General features: G+C 42.7%; 1 protein-coding gene across 1 annotated transcript in view; it reads left to right on the top strand.

The window, feature by feature from the left end:
• LOC111737893 (translation initiation factor IF-2-like) overlaps positions 1 to 18895 on the top strand; it is an 84996-nt gene extending 66101 nt beyond the window's left edge. The window contains exons 2-3 of the mRNA XM_023528863.1: positions 15157 to 15875; positions 18693 to 18895. Coding sequence (XP_023384631.1) covers positions 15157 to 15875; positions 18693 to 18895 — 922 coding nt within the window. The remainder of the gene's footprint in view (positions 1 to 15156; positions 15876 to 18692) is intronic.
• The last annotated feature ends 4222 nt before the right edge of the window (positions 18896 to 23117 follow it).

Raw genomic sequence — 23117 nt, 5'->3', positions numbered from 1 at the left:
AAAAAAAAAAAATCACATCATATAGATCCTTTTTTCATCTTGTAACATTGTGTTTCCAGACCTGTGGCTAAATCTTTAAACTAAAATCTAAATAAGGCTAAAACAACACTGGCTTTCATCAAAAAAGAAGCCTATAAGTACAAATGTGTGTGACTGTGGAGTTTTGATGTGCAAAACACCTTCATCACTTTAGATGACACTAATAATATGCTGAAAAAGAAAAAAATGTTCATTAGTCAATTATAATTGCATTGGTCATTCATGCTAAATGAAATGTGTCTCATATCACATATTTTCCACAATGCAATGAAATTATTTACTTGCTTTGCCTTTTTTAGCTTCCCTCTAATAGCTTTTCACTTGTTTGCCTGTGTCTTAACAGACATTCCCTAGGGTTCTCTGAGAGTAAATGTTCGTTCTTAGAAACTCTTACTTGAGAATTTCACCTTGTGGAAACACAGCATTGTCCCCATAGAATACATAAGAGCGATGCAATTTTTATGTTTACAGTGACAAGCTGAAATTTAGTAGAAATAATTCTTTTGTGCCTGTTGATAAACCAGACTCCTCTGCAAGCAGCTTTTATTAAGAGTACTTTCTTTGGGTAATTCTTTTCTAATAATCCATGATCTCCACTGTTTTTGAGGCGATGAGACTGCTGGAAAGACTTCCTTTTTCCCTGCCCCCCCCGCCCCCGCCCCCGAAAGAGAAGTGATTTTGAGTTCAAGAGTTAGTGTCCTAATCAAGACAGAGCGATGACTATTTCTAAGGTATCTTATCCTCTTCTACACCCCAGAAATAAATGCTGTTATGGAGAAATCGGGCAAGGGGCACTGTGACCCCATAGAGAGCTTATTTGGGAAAACAGAGGCACAGTATTACAGAAATGCCTTATCCATGAAAGGAAAACTGTCATTTATAAGTTATAACATCTGTATTATTTAAAGTTGGACAGCAAAGGAAAGGGAGCTAATGCTTACTAGTACTTAGGCATCATCTAATCTATTTGTCACAGTGATTTTATGAGATAAATATTATTTTTCCTCTATTTAAAAATTGAGGGAATAGACACGAAGATGAAGAAACACGCTTAAGTGACCCGAGCTGGTTGAGGCATAACAAATCCAGTCTGCCTGAATCCACAAACTCCATGGCCTTCCTATTTCCCCAACCCTAAATCTTAACGCAACTCCCTTTTAAAAAGAATGCAATTATGGAGATAATAAAAAACATGTGATTGTTGTATTTTTCAAAACATCCAGATGTCTTCAAAGATTCCAGCGAGCGGGAGTCTATGCTTTTGCAATGTTGCAAGCATCTCTTTCAGTATAAACTACCAAGCCACTAATTTTGGCTATCGACCCTCCCTTATAAGAATCCAACTCAACATAATCAAGTTGTAATGCCTCTGATTATTTCTATTTGCTCTTGCCTGGAGGCCTGGGAAGACCACGGGTTTTACAAATACAAACACAGGGCTTGTGATGCTGTTGGAATGCTCCACCTTCCTAACAAGGGTGCACTGTGCTTTAACACAGGATTCCACAGAAGGAATGAAGTTTCCGCTATTAGATAACTTTAAAATTCAAATACATTAAGAGTTGTTTGTGCAAACTTTGTTATCATTAATTTGCTCACCATTTAAAATTTGATGGGAAGTAGGATAATAAAGAGGAGACACAGACTTGTGCTGCTTGTAAGTTTCACAGAGGTATATCAGGGTCAGATACCTGAGTTCAGTTTATTTCCTCAAACATTTATTGAGCATGGCTTTTAACCTAAATGAGCTCACAGATAGTGGAGACAAAGCATTTGGTAAAATTTTACACCACAATGAGACTACTGTAAAGATAAAAGTAAGGACACACCCTACATTTAGTTCCTAAGAGATTAACTTTGGAGAGGAAGATTAGGGAAAGCTACAGAAAGACCTTGAGTGTCAAGCCAAGATGTTAAGACTTGATCTTTTAAATAATGGAGAGTAATCTCGTCAGCACAGGAATGAGATAGAGTAATGCAACTGTGTCCTGAAGGTCACAGGGGTGGAAAAACACACATGAGCTTAAGTACCAGGGACACAAAAGGACCAAAGCGAAAGGGCAAGGACAGAATTTTAAAAAGATGCATAAAACTAGTGATAGAACAGTTGAAAATGAATGAAAAGGAGTAATCGAAGATAACTCAAAGTAGTGCTCCAAGACAGGACATCTCGTTTAATAGAGGAATATGAATTAAGCAGAATGGGATTTTGTTCAGAATTACCAGTTCACTCTAAAACCCACTGACACTTTAGTCCAGTAGAAAGTACAAGGAAGTCCAGCACCCGCGAGGGAGAGGGCAGGGTGACACTGAGGCACAGGCTGGTTCTTTACCCGATGCCTGTGGTCCAGACATACCAGGCAGCCTTGTCTAGTAAAAGTGACAGTCATGTTTAGGTTTCTTTCAGATGGCCTGATCAATTCTCAGTTGCTAATTGCAGAGAACAAATGTTTTGTTCCATCCAATTCAGCTATATTCCCACTGTCGTAGACAGAAACACCACAAAATTCACCAGAGTTGGTGTTTTCATGGGATCTCAGAGCTGGCTGGCTATGGAGCCATTTGCCAAACTGCTACCACACCTGTGTAGAGTCTGCTTTCCTAAGCAACCACATTAATGAGCCCATCTAGACTGACCTAAATCAGCAATAATCTTATGCCACCCTATCCACAGTTGTCTCATGACAGGTAATGGGCATAAGATGACAAAAGAATGTAAAAATAACAATAGCCGTGGTCTAGCTGTTTAAGGGGAAATGAAGAATTTGGAATGGAACACTAGACAGTATCAATAATATTTACATGGAACCAGGAAAGGAAAATAATTGCAGAGACTTAATTATAATTTCTGAAGTCATAAAACACAACTTTGACACATACAGAGCTGAACGCATCAACAGAAAGTGGGAAAAGGAGTGGTCAAAATTCAAATTCAAGAGGGTGAAGACTTGCAAGCACATACTGCGCTTATTTTCAAATCATCGACGTGGAACAGCCTTTCCCAGCCCATCTATGGGTCATTTTTTTCACCCAGTAATGTCTACTGCCTGAGCAATTACAGATTTAAGGGAGGAGAGAATCTGACCTATTTATAACACAGTCGATTCTCCATTATTTCCAGGCTCTCTCAGAGGTCATTCACTTTATGCTATTATCTGACCTCTGGTCATTCCCTTGTCCATTATCACCTCCACAGGGAAAGATAGGTGAATCTTAGATCCATCCATTTAACTATTTATTAGTAGTGCTGGTAAAAGGATAATGGCAAAAAATAGTGAGTGTTCTCTACAATAAATGCACCCTTTAATCATTAGTCACTCATCCACAGACTTTCGTCGTTTCAGTGGGCAATTGCCCTAAATTTGATTTTCAGGCATGAAAAATTTTAGGGTTGATTTTGGAAATTACTCATTGCTCACCTATCCTATAAAGATAACAATATCTACAAAATAAGATAAGCAACCTGAAGCAATTCTCTCTACTTCAGTTTCCCTGTGCGTAAAATGGGGTTACTATTAACATTAACTAAACAGAAGCCACTTTGCAGGGATTTTCTGAATATTTAAATGTGATAATATACATGAACTGCATAAGCAGGACTCTAAATAAACCTTACCTATAATCAATGCAATAATTAATGTTATTAATTATTATTATACATTATTAATTACTCTGGATGAGAATGTGGCCTAATAGTGTGATTCAAGAATCAAGAAATACACTATTTCTATAGATTATATGATCTTCTGGGGAGGTGTTATAAGCCCCCAGCATTAACGCAAAGTGGCGCATCAAAAATCATCTCAGATGTTATTTTATGTGTTTCCTATTGGCATAGAAAGTGTTGTTACTAACATATAGAAAGCCCAGAAGGGTCTGAGGGTTAAAGTAGGAGCATATCAAAATATATTCTTTTTAGTCACTAAATATTTTGCTGAAAAAAGTGGAGGGAGGGACTGGAGCATGTTTATATGTGTGCACGCACCCACCACATGCATGCAAGTCATCTGTGTCCATCACTGGATAACCCGCCATGAAAGCAGCAACGTGTCGTTAGAATGGCCTTTCAGCCAACAAGAAGGATTTAAAGTCCAACTTCAGTCCCATCATGACCACACTAAATCTTGTAAATTGAGAATTTATTTTAACCTTCACATGCTCTTTGCTGCATTCAATGTGCAAACCATGAAGACTAAGGAGGCTCCTGCTTTGTGAAGACAGAATGAATAAGGACTTATGATTCTAGTCGTCTTTGCTCCTCTCTGGAAGGCCCTGGCTCTTCAGATATCTCCATCAGCAAATAATGTGCCTAGGATAAAATAAACAAAATAAAGACAAAGAGCAAAAAAATGAAAGAGAGCAAACACACAAATTTTTTACAAGTCCTTTGCTTTGCTCTCTTTAATTATGCCAAGAAAGATACACAAAGTTAACGTGATGAGTTAAACTTCTCATTCTATGGAAACCACATCTGTGTGAACATCTCTCTACTCAACTGATGATTTTACTTGGTGCCAAGAAAGATATATCATCAAGTGAAATTATTTCTTCTCTAAACAGGTCTTCCACTGTGGCATCTGAATTGCCTCATGTGTGGTTTGGAGAGCTTCATGCTGATTTGGGTTGAGTTAATCAGCAGACATTTACCTGACAAACAGGCTTAGAGTAAGGTAGAGAGGTGGTGGTTTTATGGTTTTATTTTTTACCCATATGGGACACTAAAAATAGCACGTCTGAGGAAGCATTCCCTCTCACTAGATTATGAATCTTGTCTTCCAGGACTGGCCAGCACAATTATCCATTCATTCACTTAATTACATTTGTGTAGAACCTGGTGCATGGGGCACTACTGTTAGCACTAGGGAGATGGAAGGAATGAGCCACGGTTCTTGGAGTCTACTGGGAGAGACGGACATGTGAACAGACACATTAAAACACAACATGAACAGGAGGCTAATAAAGGTACAAACGAAATGCTGTAGAAGCCCAGAGAAAGGAATGATTAATTTTGACTGGGAGGGAAAGTGACATTCATGTGGGTCTTACAGGAAAAGAGTCTGCCAAATGGAGAGCAGGAGGGTAATATTCTATGCAGAGGGTGTACAGCATGAGAAAGGCTAAATATGAAGAAGAACATGCCTTACCATCCTCGGAACATGGATGCAGAGGATGAGTGCTGGAGAAGAATAAGGCCTGAGTGAAGGTTTGAGACCCAGCTGTCATGGAGCTCACACGTCACACTCGGTTCGAATGGGCTTTAATCCAGAGGGACAGGGAACCGAAGCAGTAGGTGACTAAAGTAATATGATATGATTTGTCTCTTTTGGAAATTAACTCCGGGACACCAACAACAATACAGTACAATGGTTTAGGGGGTACTGAAGGATGGTGGAAAAATCACACAGGAGACTGTGGCTACCAAGCGTGAGGCCAGCCCTGACGTTCAGCCCCTCTGAAGGTTCTTTCTAGAAGAGTAGGTTTAAAGCGAGCCATATTTCCTATGCAGCAAAATAGATAGGAAAAATACTCAGAAATTCACAAGTGACTGTAAACCAGATGATTATAAAACCACTGAGTCTCTGGGTCGGAAAATTTCTAAAAATCATCTAGGTCAGTAATCTCCAATCTCGGGCACTTCTGAGCACCCATATTCCCAGGCTTCATCATAGACTTAATAAATCAGAATCTCCAGGCTGAGGGAAGGCCCACTGACCTGTATATTAACCACTTCTTCCCGTTAACTCAGTCGGATGACTCAAGTTTGGAAAAGGATGACTTTAGGCCAACCCATCAGATTCCTTGGTGAGAAGGGACAAGTTCTTCTTTGACAGAATACCCCAAATGTCCTGTAGGAAACAACGTGGTGCCTGGCGCTCAGTAAGAAATCAACCTTTGTCAGATCCCCAGTTCCAAGCTCGTGACTTGAACGGATGTCTGCCTTGCATTCCTTTGGGACTCAGATTATTAGAATTGAGTTTTAAATCCCATTGCTGTCAGCACTATTGGACTTGTTCCTTACCTATTTGGGTAAAAACAATTTTAAACCATTTCCCAAAGAATTTTAATCTCTCGTACATGTTCTAAAGCAACACAACAAGGTCTTATTGTTTTACGGTGGATGGAATGTTGGTTCAGGAGCTACTTACTGAGATGTTAACAGTTCAGAACACACGCTAGCATGTGCTTCTCTCCTCTCCAATCTGATTAATTGTATGTATATACATTACATTATATATTATGTGATCTTAACAGGAAAAGCTTCTGTATCTCCAGAAGTGGAGGTTTAGGGTATGCTTAACATCTTGTTAGATATTACTTTCCTACATCAATAAATGTACAGATTCATAGTGTCAAAAACAATATCTCAATTGTTGAGTAGAATGCAAACATCATACTATGTATACGTGCAATTATAAATGAAAAATAACCTCAGCATTGTATATGTTGACCAGTGCCTCTAAGCACGCTATTTGTTCAGAAGGAGCTGCTGTAGAAGCAGTAAGAAGCTCTTTCACTTAAATTAATTGAAAATTACTTTCTTAAAGAAACATTTTCACAGTGAACTGATAACCCAATAGCATCATTCTGATTCTAGCATCTATCATTACATAAGCAAGGTATAATCATTCTTTAAGTACAGAAAAACATTATGTAAATTTGACAATAATTTACATGTTCATCTTCTACATGAAAATATTTTCATGATTCTGCCAAGAGTCATGTGTGAGAAGAATTGTGTGAAGAAAGTGTTTAAAACTCATTTTGATAAAAATCTCTGAACAATGGCAAAGACGTAACCACAGCTCACTGTGCCTAATGTCACAGTCTAGAGAACTTGCTGCAAGCTGCCAGTATTGGTCACCCATGAAAGGGTGCGTGGAAGTGAGCGGGAGTGCATGCAGAAGCCCTCCTTAAATGCCAAAGGCTATGCTTTCAATGGTCAAAAAGACTACAGTTAAGCAGGACTCAACTGTCATCACCTTCTATTCCCCGAACTGGGACAAGTCCTCATTTCTGTCTTCCGTCCCTCCTCTGCCTCCTCTCTCATCAGCCTACACTACACACCACCAGCTATGAGCTCATTCTGCCACTGTGTGGAGTGCATATCTCCTTTTCTGTCCTTTCATGCTCCGTTACACGCATAAATAATGACATTTTAATTTTGCAGGAGGCTGTATTCTGTTAGTGAACAGGTTCGAGGAGTCAAAGGCTTTCTTGGGATTCCAGAGATATGGCAAAAATATTTGTAGAAGGAGAGAGTATCATAATGGAATCATTATTTTGAAGACAGAGTGATCTGCAGTCAGCATTTATTAAGCTTCTACTGTGTGCCAGACAGGTAGACATTTGACATAATTATCTTAATCCTAAGAACAGCTCTGTTTGAGTAGAAAGTTATTTCCTCCCATTTTATACTTAATGACACAAGGACTAAAAGACATTTAAAAGTTTCCCCAGGTTCACAAAATTAATGAGTAACAGAGCCAGCATTAGAACCCAAGTCTCTTTCCCAAGGTAAAGCTTTTTTCATTAATATCATGTATTCCCGGCACACTTATCGGGGTTGACGGTACTGTTTTCAACCATGTAGAAAACTTCAATGCAATGAGGGGTTGTGACTCCCTCTTTCCTCACCAGCCTGGATGTTTTAAGGAGAAGGATCCAGCATCACCTCTGTCTCTCAAGCCTTACTATGTATGGTACATAGTATATGCTAAAAATCATCTCCTGAAAGAATTAAAAAGCTTTCTTCATCATCTAGTGTATACCTTCTGCCTCCGCAAGAATATCTACTTTATGAGTGCCAAGATATTCACACAAAAATATGTGTCCTCACTGCATTCCGTGTTTTTCTTTATTTAGAGTTTTCCTAGGACTTAATTGGAAAAGAACATCTCCAATTAAAAATAACTTGGGTTATCTCATTATTCTATTATTTTAGGAACATAAGGGCTAAATTAGCACCACCTAGCTTAAGGGTATAACACTATTCCTACTGGGTAGTATCTAAGACTCAGATTTGTTTGTGCATTTGAAAGATACATAAAACCACACGCTAACTCCCCAAATATATACCTATAGATTCTTCTTGTTTTATTAGAGGAGTAGTATACATTTTCCTTCTTCAAATATTGTCATTGTATCATTCAGCACTGCCAGAACAAAAGGTATTCAGATTCTATTAAAGTAATGTGTCATGTTAAAATATAGTTCTATGGCCAGATACTTAAACAATGTACTACTCAAATACTAATCAACTTAAAAAAAAAAAAAAAAAGCAAGTGTCAGACCTCTAGCAAATAACAAATCAGAAACTGAAAAGAACATTGTTAGATACAGACTGTCATATATTCAAACAAACCGCTGATAGAAATATTCCTTCTGACCGAGAATCATGACCTAACCACACATTTTTTAAATACACACTTCATGTATGGGAGGGTTTTTTTTGCAAGCCTCACTTAAGCAACCTTAAAACTATTAAAAATTAAACTTTACAAAGGCCTACATGTATATAAATTAAGAAAGTAAAATCAACATGCCCTTGAAACACTTAAAAGTACCTCAGATTTGGCAATTATAAAAAGAACTGAAAATATGGAGAAATAAGTTGTAAAGAACTGTCCCACAAGGATTCTGTGACATGTCACAAAGTCAAAATAAGGCCAAACTTTGGAGATTATGTCTGTGTCAGAATAAATCAGGTCTTTCCATTTATTGGTAATGTGCGCAGGAGGTTTGCCAAACTACTGAAAAGGCAGTCCTTTGCACTAGCCTGCTTTATTCTGCAAAATGAAAGTTTTAAAAATCATCATATATTCTATTAATGACTGTGTTTTTGCAAAAGGTAACTTGGATGGCTGAAGTATAAGCTCAGCCAAAAGGGGAAACAACTTTGCTTCAGGGAACGCTGGTGGTTTCTTCCCAAAAGAGCCTATGAAATCCATCCGTAATAAATTCAGTTTCCAAAATCAAGCCAAGCTGTCAGGAAAGGAAAGTTTGGCCCTCGCACCCAACTCACCCCAATTATCCTTGATCTTTGAAAAGAATACTTGTATCAAAATAGAGCAAACTCACAAAAGGAGACAAGGCACCCTTAAATGAATGGAAGAGTGAAGAAGTGGGTCACCAGACACTTTACTGGTTGGGTGACATCACACGGTACCCACGAAAAGGCTCCTGGAGGGCAGAGCATTCTGACTTGGTACCATTTTATTTATATGAAACCTGGAACTCTCCTAGCACATGATAATCATGAAATGATAAATGTTATCAATTTGAATAATGCCTCTTTATGGGAATATAAAACTGTATTGTTATCAAGGTATTTTCACACACATTAATCTTATCTGACCCCGAAACAACCCTGTTGAACTCTGCAGAGAGGAAATTAAGTCTCCAGGAGATTGAGTAATTCGTCCAAGGTCATAAATGTAGAAAGGAGTGTGCTGACATGAGAATGTAGGTTTTCTTTATAGAAATACATCTTTTCTTTCCCCCAAAACAGCCTCCCCACTGCTCATTCCCCACCACGATTAAGGTCCCAAATCATAATACCTACATCATAGAATTATCCTCACCCAGAACAGGCAAACTTGTATGTAATATAATGTTGGAGAGAGAGTAAAATTCTATTTTTGAAATCTAAATATTTATGATGCCTATTTTTTTTTAATTGTTTTAGTTAAAAAAAAAATCCAAATCTGATCATTTTGAGGTGGGTTCATAAAGAAGGAAACTTCTAAACTGTATTTGGAGAATTCAGCATCTTCATAATAGAATGTAATGTCTATCCTTTTGTATAAAGTCAAATGGTTTCAGGGAGAATTCTGGGTAGCCTTAGGTAGCTTTCAACTTCTTTCTGGTTCTAATTACCCAATGAGAGGCTAGGCGAGCAGGGTTTTCTCATGCCAACTCACAGAGCAGTTGTGAGGAATAAATGAAATCTTGTACGTGAGAATTGGAAAACGTAAGAGAGGAGGTCCAGAAATGCTAGGTACAAATGTGTTTTAAAATCAATTTCATTCCTCAGGGCCTAAAGAGAATTTCCTGGAACCTCTATGGCCAATGCTTAGCCAATCTACTCCCCTACCTTCACCCTCTCTTTAATATCTATGAGGAATGTTACTATTCCTTGCAGTAGTTCCTTCTTCAAAATATTTGAGTCCAAGTTCTGGAGCAAAGTGAGAGAGGAAACTCTCACAGAGGCTATTTTGACACTGGATTTCATAAATGTGATGCCCACAGGCAGCTGAGGCTAAGAGTGACACCAACACGTGGACCTATTTTGGGACTCCTATGAGTCTAATGTTTTCCATTCAGCCACATGACCTCTGTTGACTTCGAAGGACAATAAATTTGTGAACTGACCTTAGGAGCCACTGTTCTTTTTACTCCCTGTTGAAGTAGGTTTCAGTGTTTTGAGGCCTAATGGCATCTGTGAACTTTGGTACCTGATGTTTTTTGGTGGGTTTAAATCCAAAAGCCCTCAGGTTCTTAAAAGGTTCAGAGGGAAGATTCTTTTATCTGTGTCTTGAAAGCTCTAATAAAGAGAAATGAAATATAACGCATGACCTGTGACCTGAGGGGAATAGAAGACCTTTTGCCAAGTTTCTTGCACGTTTCCTTAAAAGCATCTTGGGAAGAAAGTGAGAAAAACAGCTCAGTTCTAATGAACACCTAATAGGTAGGAGCACCAGAGATTTATTGTGTGAATGCTTCGAAAAAATGGCTGAGGTCTTTAACCACTGAACTTCTAGAAAATGTTGCCCTTATTGAATATCAGCAGAATAACTGGCCAGTGTTTGAGAATCATGAATGTGGCCTTTTGACTTTCAAAATTGTACAAAGATACTTTCTTTGACCTTCCCTTATTACAGATCTGTAAAAAACGACAATGCTTTGTTCAGGCGACTCAGGACACATGGTGCCGCGTGTGTCTGCAGAAACACATCCCACATTAAATTAAGTTAGAGGTGGTATTTGAAAAATAAATAAATAACGAAGTTCCAATTCACTGCAAATGGTACAGGAGGCCAGTAAGTGGGAAGCCTGCAAGAAAAGGACTTCTTTTAGAAAGATGTTTTACAGGACTTTTTCTGCATCATTAACTCTTCTGGAATCCTAAACATAACATGATGGATTTCCCTAAAGAAGTAGCTACTGTTTAATTTTGAATCACTTCAAAGAGCCACAGTAGAAGAAATCAAAGAAAACCAAAAAGACCAGTAGATGTGAAATTCGCCAAAGGGAAAAAAAACCATGAAGGTCCTAACAGATTTTGACCATGTACTGAAAATACCACTGATTATTTTGCTAATACAGTGTTTTACTGTTCCATGCGACTGAAATAAGTCTCTGTATTCATCGGAACACAGGATATTTTTATTACAATATTTGTGTCATAGCTCTTTAAAAAGGAACATATTTTAAAACCTTGAAAAGAATCTCTGTCTTAAAATGGTTCTTGATGTATATGAGTGTGTGTTTTATTATAAACAGATACTTAATTGGCAGTCACATTGCTGAAAACAAGAAAAAAAATACTGATAGTCTTACTCTTATCCTTAACATGTAGTTTTTAGAAGAAAAATAAAATTGAAAAAAAGCAAAGCAATCTGGAGGATGGAGAAAAATAAGAAAAGTTGGCCGGGGCATTATAATGGTTGTTTGACTTTAATAATAACAATTGGTCTTTTAAAATGTCTTTTGCGTAAAACCCGCCCAGGGGAAAAGAAAGAAAACCTCCTAAAAATTCCATATCCCCAAATACCACTACATCAAAAACCATCTGGAAAATGTCCGATAATGGTGTCCACCCACCTAAGAAATTCAGTAAACTTCGTTTTTAATTACTATTTAGGATAATCAACTCAAACTGAAATTTCGATTTGAAAACCCTGAGAAGACAAAGCTGGATTAGGAATCAGATTTTAAAAGTCTCCTTAAAAGACCATCTGTTTATAGACACCCTTCTTACACTCCACCTCGCCCTTGATCTGTACCATAAGTTCACAATAGAAGCACAGCTGAATTTAAAGACATACACACACTGCATCTATGAAGTCTAGTTACCACATATATGTTCTGAGCGTGAATCAAGTTCCCCATGTTATGCAAGCACTCGGGGACAATAAAATTTCACTAACATCCAGCAGCACTGTGAGTCTCAAAACACGAGTCTATCTGACTGCACAATCCTCGTACTGACAGTGGATAGCACTAGTGTTTTCTTTATGTTGATCATAGTGTCAATGCCCTATGGAAGAACAAGTTAGGAACTTATTAGCCTGTAACATTTTTATTACTGTTGTTAAATATCATTCTCCATACTGAACTCTCTATGAGAGAAAAATCAAGTGGGAAAATCTAAATACCCAGAAAGAGCTATTGGTTTCCCCACTCCCCCACGTACTCTGTAGACTGATGAGGAGAAAAAACAATAAGCATTCATTTCTGGCAGACAGAGGTCACTAATGGACTGAATTTGAATCGCGGTGGCAGTAACCACAAAGTTATTAAAGTAATCTAGTGAAAATTAAACTTGAATTGAAATGAAAGATACCAAAAGATGATTATCCAGGAAACTCTGACCTGAACAGAAATAAAATGACCCCACCTTGACCTTTTTGGAATCTTCTAAACAGAGAGCAAAACCAAGGGCCACCACTGTCACCCTTGCTATTGTTTTTTTTGTTTTTTTTTTTTAACTTCATCTACTGCTGATTATGGAAGCAGCAATTTTCTCTTGTAGAATACAAAGCTGAAGTCAAACTAGATCAGATGTTCACTCTGGATCTCAACAGACTAAAGCTTCTGGAACTGTACATGTCTGAGCCTTTCTTGAAACCACAGCTTCAAACTGGGAAGATATAAGGTTGCTTTAGGGAGATATGTCTAAATCCTAAATCAAAGTCTCCAGTAGGCCTGAATATAAATATAACAGGCATCAGAAGAGGTTCAAATTAGATCCAGCCGATCAAAGTCAAACTCAGATTAAGGGCACAACATCTGAAACCTAGCATACGGCGGGGAAAACCATGGCAGTCTTGGAGATCCCAAGGTGCCCATCACGGTGTCATTTGGGAGTCTCTTCTCTTCTGTTAAAAACATCCTCTAAAATGGCAAAGAAACTACTCAAGTGTTAAGACATGGGCACTAAAAAACAAACAAACAAAATGCCAGCATTCCTCTTAAGCTGACTTGTAATAGCTTCTGCTACAGTACAGCTAGCTCAATTCTTTTTACAATTTCTTGTACCTACTGGCAGAGACATGGAATCATGTTTAAAATTTTGTATTCCAACCTCCTCCAGTCACAGATATTTGCAACTCAACATGACAGTATGGTGTTGCACTGTCAACTGTGATTATTAAAAATCCTTAAATGGTTTAACCCTCTACTGCTTGGGGCTTTTGAGAAGAGGAGGAGGAAAAGTTGTATTTGAGGGAGCGAAACGTTGTGGGGAAATAAGCAACTTTTCATGGTATGTATCACCCAACGATTTGATCTATTCTCTTCTAATATGGTGGCCTGTCGATCTTATAGATCTGGTGCATGTTGCTTAGTGACTTAAAAAAAAAAAAAAAAAAAGATCCAGGTCTAACACTTTAGATACTGACCTAAAATTTTACATTCATACTGCAACCACCAAATATATCCCTGGACAAATGCCAAGCTGCATTCTATTTACCTCAAAATGTTTGGGGGATCCTTTCATTGGTGATTTAATAAGGTTACACCGCTTAAGTCTACAGATAGTATCTTCCCGATGTGGAAGCTACCTTCATATTAGCTTTTGGCTGGGAGAAGTTAGACATAATAAATTTAGCAATAAGCCTGAAACGAGTGGACATGCCCCCAAAGCTCCCTGAAAACCTGCGGGATGAAAGACTCCCAGCTGAGTGGGGAGCAATAGCTCTTATTTAAAAGAGGCTTTGCATAGCAAATGCAGCAGGCAAAGAAATCTAATCAGCACCTTGCACTCCTGCGTGAGCATTTACACGGCTTTGTGCCTTGCACTTGATTAGCTTACTGTAAGCTTTACAAGAGATTCCCTCTACTAAAATTAATCAAAAGCTCCTGGAGAGTGATTTCCATTTACCAGAGAAGGCACGATGAGTTTCCAGGTGAATAAATAATGATCATAATAAAGATGACAGCAGCGGCAAACGTGGAGCCGCTCGGAACCCCGAAACTCAGCTGGGGGAGAGGGAACGTTGGGGAGTTGGGGCTGGAATTTTTCGTTCTCTGAGTGGAAAGCAGGAGCTATTTTCTTAGTTAGCCTAAGTAAGGCTGCTGTTCCAGAAAGGAGAGCGTCTTCTCTCCGCTGCCACCTCCTCAGTGCACACATGCTACCTACCACTCACCACCCCCACCCCCCCACTACGGTGCATCAGGCCACCGAGGAAAAACCGGCCTCTCTGCAACACCATTACACCCCCGCACATCCCCGCACACGCACGCACACACATACGGACACGGACAAGCATTGCGAATTCACGTCGCCAATGGTTAGTGCGTTTCATCTCACCCTTCAATCAAAATGTGACTTCTAAAGTTCTTATTTTATGACGCCAGAAGGTGAATGGAAGGAGGGAGGGAGGGCCCCGGGGATGTCAAAAAGAGGAAGGATAATTTCCCCCTTTCCTTGACATTTACACAGGCACCTCTCTGTCCCCATTTGCTTCCCTGCACTGACTAAACACGGTGGGCGAATGCCAGTGGGCTCATAGAATTTTAAAAGATGCCAAACAAGAGTGAGAGAGTGAGGGTGGGAGTGAGTGAAATCCATGCTTTATTTCTCAGGATTGAAGAATACTAAAAGCCCCTGAATCCACATTCTAAATTTCCAGCGAGCTACAAGACGAGGCACCAGCTGGAGCCGAAGGTTCTCATCCATTCCCAGGAGGGATTCGCCTCCCTGCACAGCTACCCAACCGACGCAGAGAAGCGCCACGGGTCCCTCTAATGTGACTGTAGCTCTTCCGGCGCTAGGTGCCGGTCCCCGGGATCTTGAACTTCGCCTCCCTCTTACTTTCGGCCAGAAAAGGCGCTGGAAGGGAGCAAGAGCCCAGCGGAGGGGCATGGAAAGATTGGGTTGGGGGTGCCTGTTACCTGCGAAGGTTCTCGAGGTCTCCTTCCAGCCCGGGTGGTAATCCCGCTCAGCTCCGAGTACTCCCCCAGATCCAAACTTTTGCTCAGTCCTCCGGGTGGCGGCGGCGGCGACGGTGGCGGCTGCCGGATCCCGGCCCTGTCGCCCGCAGCGTCGGGGCGCGGGGGTGCGGAGGCCGGAGCCTCAGAGCTGCACGCGCCTCCCCGTAGCCGGCGGGCGCCGGGGCGCCCCGCTCGCCTCGCTCGCTCTCGCCTGTCTCCCCTACGGAGCCGCGGCATCGTCTTCCCCCGTCCTCCGCCACCTCCGCCACCAGGGCTCGGGCATGCCACTTTCTCTCGGCTCCGGCCGCCGCGGCCCCCGCCTCCTCTCCTGCTCTGCCTCCCCCTCTCCGCCTCTGCCACGCCAACGAGTCCCGAAAGAAGGAGCGCGAGCGGAGAAGGCGGCGGAACGCGGACCTGCAGCGGCGGGGTTCCTCGGAGACGGAGGACCCTGGGGGGCGTCTGGAGAGCCAGGCAGGCGCGCCTCGGACGCCCAGGGGTCCGCTGCGCGGAGCCCGGCGCGGGGCGCTGCGCTGCGCGGGGCTCTCAGAGTGCTGCTCCGGCCCCGCGTGGGTCGGGAGGCTGCTCCGACCTCACTGCTGCCGGGATCCGACGCGGCCCGGCTAATGTAGGAGCCGCGGCCCCCACCCCCACCCTCCTGACACCCCCGGGAGATGTTTACAGTAATGAATTCGCGGGATCGCCTCCGCTGCCTCCGCTGCTCCCGCTCCTGCGCTCCCTCTGTCCCTCGCGCTCTGGCGCGCTCCCCACCACGAGCCCTCTCTCCCTCCCTCCCTCCCTTACTCCCTCCCTCTCGGAGTCCCTCCCACATTTCTGGTTTAAAGAATGCTTGGGAGGCGCGGCCGCAACCCAAAGCTTTCCAAGAGGCAAAGTCAGACTCGGCTCTTAACCCTGTCCTCCCTGAAGAGAGTAGCAGAGCGCCCGGTCTAACGCCGCCGACGCCACAGTGACCATGCACGCCCCCTCCTCTCTCTACCCCGCACCACCGCACCCACCCCCCAACTCTTAGGGATAATGCCACCATCTAAACCCTGAAAGTCGATCTCACCGCCCCCCTTTCCGCTTGGTGTTGTACGTCCAAGATCTATTACTTAGACACTGAGAAATGGTCGAAACGTGAGAATAGAGGGTAAAAATATGACAAGTCTCTCAACCAAAATGGCGTTATTTCAAATGCAGGCAACCTTGGCGATTTGCCCCCCACCCAAGCACCAGTTCCCTGATCCCAGACCTTCTTAAATAACTCTAATTGGAAATATAATCCAAAATTAAATATAATTATCTTAAATACCCCCGTTTTCTCCCTTCACCCTGGCCGCTGGAAAGATCGTTGTTCACTTTCCCCATACCTTACAATGGACAACCAAATTCAGCCTCAAAGACTTAGGAAACAGGCTTGACAGCTAAAGAAGCCTCTTTGTACACAGGCAACATTGCCACTTCGCAATCTCTTTGCAAAGGTGAAAGAGTAGTGTAAGGAAACCAAGTGCACGTCCCTTTCTAGCGAGGGCGGGAGGGCCGGTTCTGGTTTTCTCCTCTCATTTCATTCCCTCCGCTTATGCCTCCAGTAAGTTGCTGTCATGTTCTAACAAGTCTGGAGAGAGGCCGAATCTGAACAGAAGAGGGAGAGCGAGCTCACGCCAAGCGCTGGGCTGCTCTGAGACGCGCCGTCGGTGGGGCCAGGCCAGAAGCCCCCGAGAGCCTGAAATTAGCTCAGGACCAGCTCCCTAGGGAGCCGCTCAACTAGCGCGGCACAAGGGCTGGGCAGGGGCTTTGGCCACGAGATGATTTCCCGTCCTCAGTTCCAAGCCTGAGTCACTTGGCACCACTTTCCCCAATTGTTTTTATTTCCTTAGCATCCCTGTTGGTTCTACCGCCTTCACATATTTGAGCGCCTAAGTCGTGTTAAGACGACTTGGAGAAACGCCCGATTTGCCTCCCTAGCACAAATCACGCACGGATACACCCAGACGCACGCCCCAGACGCACGCTGGCACACACGACCTGGTTCTTGCCCGCGACTCGCTGCTCCTGTTGCATTATGCAAAGATGGCTAGGAAAATGCTTTGTCTTCTCCCCAAACTCAGGGTGTGACTAATATCCGGAGGAGGAAGGGGTACTGCTGGGGCAGTTAATTGGACTAGGATAGACAGTGCCATCTTGCTAGGAGGTTCCAAGAGCAAAGCGCCAGGGACGACAGCAACGGTGGCCTCCGCCCCCACCGGCAGCTGCTGCCGGCCGAAGCCCCAAGCGCTTCAGGAGTTTCCCGGGCATCAAGTGGGGGTTCAGCAGGCCCCAGTCACCCTCTTTCTCGATACTTCCTGGTTAGTGCCCAGACTTGGACTGGCAGCCTTGATCTCATGCCTGATTACAAATGAGAAGTGACCGCGCGGGCACTGAAAACGTGGGGACGAGACCCGAAGTGGTCAGCGCAGCGGAGGGATCTTTCCAGCGGGGCCTAAGTGGCAGCTGGCAAGGTTCTGCTCCCGCCCTCCTCATGATCGCGTAGCCCCTGCATTCAGCACCTGGGGGCGTTATCATCCCCCCTCCGCTCGGCCCACGCATGCGGCGCAGGGAACGCAGTCTGGGTTCAGCCTGGTGTGCTACCCACGCCTTCACCGCCCCTGCTGGTGCGCAGAGAGGACGCGCTCGTCCTGGTCCTAGCTCAGTGACAGACCACAGATGACCAGCAGGGCTGGAGAAAGACTTGGTTTGGGGAAAAGTAACACCCTCCCAAACTCGAAGGAAAACGAACTAGCACACCCTGCATCTTCTTAGCCACTAATCGTTCCGGGTTTGGGGTCAAGGGGCGTACTGGTGGCTTTAGACGCCAGCTTTTGATAACGCTGGTAACATTAACAGCAATTGGAGCGGGCTCGGGGTGAGGGTGGTAGGTAGCGGGAGGATGTTACTCCTAGAAGTAACAGATTCATTCTGGGGAAGTGAGAGGCTGGATTCCGGCAAGTTTAGTGGCTATGTAAAACCCCAATTTAAGATTATGCTCCCAGCAGGCTAGTAAATTTGCGTTTTGACTCAGAACTCAGTTACAAAACTCCTTAGAGGAGGTGGATTCCACCTGCAAATAGACCTCCCTAAAGTCGGGGGAAAGTTAAGCAACCCATTTTTTCTCAAGACGAAAGATAAAGACTAAAACATCCCACCCACCCAATGACCACCCGCCGCTAGTTAAAAAACAACGCCCCCCCCCGCCCCCCGCGCCCAAGCGAACGCATGGTGCCTGCGTAGTGGCAGGCCCGGCAGCTACCGGAAACTCCACCTGGCACCGCAGCCCCTTTACCTGGCGGCGCGTCTCTTGGCAATGGTATCATCCGAATCCGACAGGGTCGGGGAGATGGAAAGGAAAGAAGCTGGCGCGGCAGCAGCGGGACTCCCGGGGCATGGTATTGTTTTAGGGGTCGCCGCCAAGGTCCCTCCTGCCCATCGTTGAGAACTGCCAACTTGGTCCCGGAGCTGGGTAGACACGGCGGCGGGCACAGAGCCGCCGCCTCGCCGCTGTCTGACACCCGGGACCGAGGTCCAGAGACGCACTCCGCGCAGGAGCAGCTCAGCGCCTGGCGCGGAGATTGCGGCCACTCGATATCCCAGCGCTTGTTCCTCTGCGGCGAAGATGGAAGATGCCAAACTCGCAAGTGACGGCGACAGGTTTCGGACGTACAACTAACTACAAGGTATCTTGCCTGAGACAGTTTGCTACTTTCCCCCTCCTCCTCCCCTTTCCCTCCTACAGGGGAGGGAACTAACTTAACCCTGTGTGCGCCCTACACTCCCTAGAGAAGCTGGAATTGACTAGGAAACCGCAGGCGGCGGCTCCAGCGGCGAGAGCTTTGTTCACGTGCGTTTCCAGTGGGCGTGTTGCGTCTGGGGGCACTCGCGTGGCAAGGCGCCAGTGGCGGGCTTCCAGCACCAGACTCCGGCATGGGAAGGAGCCCTACCTAGCATTCCATCCCGACCAGACCCAGCCCTCGGAATCTATTTTTTGCCTCTTGTTACCAGATTTATTGAAGTTGCCAGCGAAGTTGGGTTTGATTCCTTTATTTCTCTCCTCTCCGCCCCGCCCCCCGTATTATTTCTTTCCCTAGCGGCGCTTTGAAGATGTAGAACTCTCTGCTCTTTGTAACTCTCGCTTTTAACTCTTTTGCGTGTGCGAAAGGAATTGTGTACGGAACGCGCCTACCCACGCCAAATTTAAATGAAACGGCAAGAAAAGCTGCCTCCCAACCACGTATCCGGTGCCCGCATAAGCCAAATGACGACGTGTTCAAATAAGACTAAGACACTTGAAAATGGCAAGGGTCGGGTTTCAGGGAGTTTGAGGTGTAATAGGTAGGTGGAAGGGCGGGGGGGAGAGAGAACCTTACAATGGCATAAAAACGGGGAACAAAAAAGAATGACAATGCAGAAAATACACGAGTTTCAACATTGAAAGCAGCAAGTCATCTTTAAGCGCCTGGATTTCGATCGTCATGATTTCCCCAGTTCCTTTGGAATCAGTAAAAAGGGAGAGAGAATGAGACAGAATGAATGAGAATACAGGAGCCTCTGCCTTGGCTATCCAGATGCTTTGCATTTTGTAAACGGCTTCGACTAAGTGCTCTGGACTCCCAAGAAGTTAACTGGAGTTGGAGGAGAGTCATCTCGTGGACATGGAATGTAAGCTTAGACAAGAGAAAACGGCCACAGTGCGCCTCTGCTGTCACCGTCACACCCAAATGAGCCAGAACGTCGTTCAGAGCGCAAACTCAGACATCTGCAACCGATTCGTCGTGCACCATCTCCATTCTGGACTAAAGAACGAAAGAAAGAAATGCCGAGCCTTTAAAAATAAGTCAGAAGGTAACACGTGGCTTTTGCGGAAACAGAGTTATTTTAAAAAGAGAAAATATGTTTCTCCACCGGAACGATATTCTAATTTTTTCTCTGCAACGTACCCAAGCCAATGGGAATCTGTAATGGCCATTTCAAAAGCCTACCGAGCTAGGCCAGCCCACGGAGGCAGTGGGAACGCTGTTTCCAGGCCGCCTGGCGCAGAATTCCGTTGTAAATCCTCCTAGTTTGCCAAGGGGGCAGCAAAGCATAGGGATAGCTCGTCAGGCTGCAGAATCAACACAGAAGACCACATTGTAGGACAAATACTCATCTACCTGCTTTGAAACATCCATCTTCGTGTGTGTGTGTGTGTGTGTGTGTGTAAGTTACATAAATATCCACACGAGGGTCTTCTTTTGATACCTTATCTGAGATAACAGAATAATTCTTTCATCGTTAAGAATACATTTTTGTTTAAAGGCAAAACAGAACCCTGTACAAGTTTAACGTTCTGATTTATGCTCCCGGAAAACGAGGAAGACTGAAAAAGGGGGAGGGCTTGTTTGCAGATGTACAGAATTTGTGTTTTATTATTGTTGTTTCTAAATTATAAGAAAACAGTATCATGTGGATGTGCTCCCTGTTCAAGACTATTGGTGCGATTATTGTAATCAGAACAAGGAAAATTAAGTATGGAAAAATATCACACCAAGTATATGAACAGAATCCCCATAACAAATTTCTTATCCACATGACCTATGAGTCACCTTTAGAAATACGTGATGGTGGGGCCAGAGGAAGCAAAAGAATAGTAAATGTAATTCTGGAGCTCCAGAGTTATAATAATTTTGCAGACTCACAAAACTGTGATAAGTTTATTTTTATTGAGAAACTATCACTAACACATAAGGAGTAGGGAAGTATAGAGACAAAAAAATAAATGTGTGAGCTTTGAAAAGCAGAAAGTCAGTTCATTAGTTATTCTTAGGCCTTCAATCCTCAATGGAGTTCTCACTTTAATTTAAATTTGGCAACCATATCAAATCCTTTATCACCCCTTCTCTGTGGTTCTTGTACCCTTTCCCATCTATACATGAACATGTATATTGGCCTGTCTTTCTAATACTTTGTGAGAGTGAAAATAACACAGGATTTTGATTCACAAGATCATGGTTTAAGTCTAAGGCACTAAAAATTGTTTTTCTTGGATAAGTTAAGTTTCGAGCTACTGTTTACTCATTTATAAAATGGGCATAAAGATACTTGTTCTACCAGCCTCATAATATTGTCACATCATGAGTCAGTATATGTGAAAATGCTTTAGAAATTTGAGTTGCTATTGCTAACGATATTATCTTTGCATCGCATAGTCTCAGCCTTCAAAACAGGAAAATTTCATCAATTTGGACATAGTCAGTTTCCCCTAATGTTATCATTTTACGTTACCTCAGAACATTTGTCAAAAAGAAGAAATCAACACTGCTGCATTGCTATTAACTAAACTCCCGACTTTATTCATATTTTATAAGTTTTACAGCAGTGTCCATTTACTGTTTCAGGATTCCATTTAGGACCCCATATTGCCTTTAGTCACAATATTTCCCTTGCTCTGTGACAGTTCCTCAGTCTTTTCTTGTTTTTTTTTTTTTTTGTGATCCTGAGAGTTTCGAGGGGTAATAGGTATTTTGTCTCTCAGTTTCAGTTTGTCTGATGTTTTCTCATGATTAAACTCTAGTTATGCGCTTGGAGGAAGAATATCATGGAGGTGGAGTACGTTCTCATCACATCATGTCAGGTGGCACAGGATGTCAGCGCGACCTCACTGACGAGAACATCATCACTCTCTAATGCATTGTGTGCGAGTTTTCTCCACAGCGTTTATCCTTTTTCATACCCTATTCTTTAGAGATGAGTCACTAAGTCCTGCCTACCCTCATGAATTTAGAATTTTAAAATGAGCCAAGTAAGCATTTAGTGCAATTTTTGAACACCACCCCAACCCTACCCCAGATACGTAATTCATCCAGGAATAACCTCCTAGGAAATTCCTCCTGTACTCTATATCCTGAGAAAGGTGTTCACCAATCTCCTCTTGGCTATACATTTTGAATCCATCTTTACTGTATGCTTTACAATCCCCAAACCCAGTAATTCTCCAAATCCTATTGATTCTTTTCTGAAATATCTCCTTTCTTTCTAATTCTCATTGTCACATCTTGTTGGTTCAGAATTCTAACTTCTCTGTGAAGAGGTGACATCCAGGACCTCTTACCCCTCTTTCTCTCATGGTTTTCTGACAGTATGGTGTTCATTTCATTCTCCCTTAAAGTGACAATAGCTATCTATATGTTTTTCTCTGTACTAGATCTAAGTTTCTCAAAGAACGCATTGGTCTTAGTTTTCTCTTCTGGTAAATGTTTAAAACATATTTGTTGACTTCATAAATAAGCTTCTCCAGCAGGTAGAGAGAAATGAATCCTTTCTTCTAAGATGAAAATTTTTGTAAGGAAGTTCATAGCTAACACTCTGGAGAGGTAGCTTTCCATTTCGCTCATGAGTATAAAATACTCCTAAGGTCTGATACCATTTTTGTAAGTGTGGCTTCATGTGAATTCATGACATTGATGTACATACTGTTCTAATTGTGAAACACCATGCTATACTGTATAATTCACCCATTCGTCTAATAATCTTTCGTAGAAAACACAAAACATGTGTCAGGACTTTGGTAAATATAATGATTCCCTATCTTGTTCACACTGTCAGTCTAATGGAGTTACATAGACAAATAATTATATACTTATTAGGTAAATATAACAATTTAGATAAATACAATGTACTTTAGCTCCCCAAAATAGTTTCTCTCTCGAGGGAAGATCTGTCTCATCCAAATGATGATGAGGATGTCCTTTGCCAACGTACTGATTTTACAAGGGACTTTGCAACTGCATTTTTTATATCCAGCCTTCTGTATATAGCAGCCCCAGCTACTGACCGAAGTCCTCCATCTCATGGAGAGCTCTTTGGGCCAAGAATTGAAAAATCAGTGTGGAAGTAATTGCTTGAATATCCATTTC

The sequence above is a fragment of the Pteropus vampyrus genome, unplaced genomic scaffold (genome assembly GCF_000151845.1).
Source record: "Pteropus vampyrus isolate Shadow unplaced genomic scaffold, Pvam_2.0 Scaffold32, whole genome shotgun sequence".
Lineage (NCBI taxonomy): Eukaryota > Metazoa > Chordata > Mammalia > Chiroptera > Pteropodidae > Pteropus > Pteropus vampyrus.
Note: the sequence above shows the minus strand (reverse complement) of the source record. Positions and strands in the feature narration are given on the sequence as shown.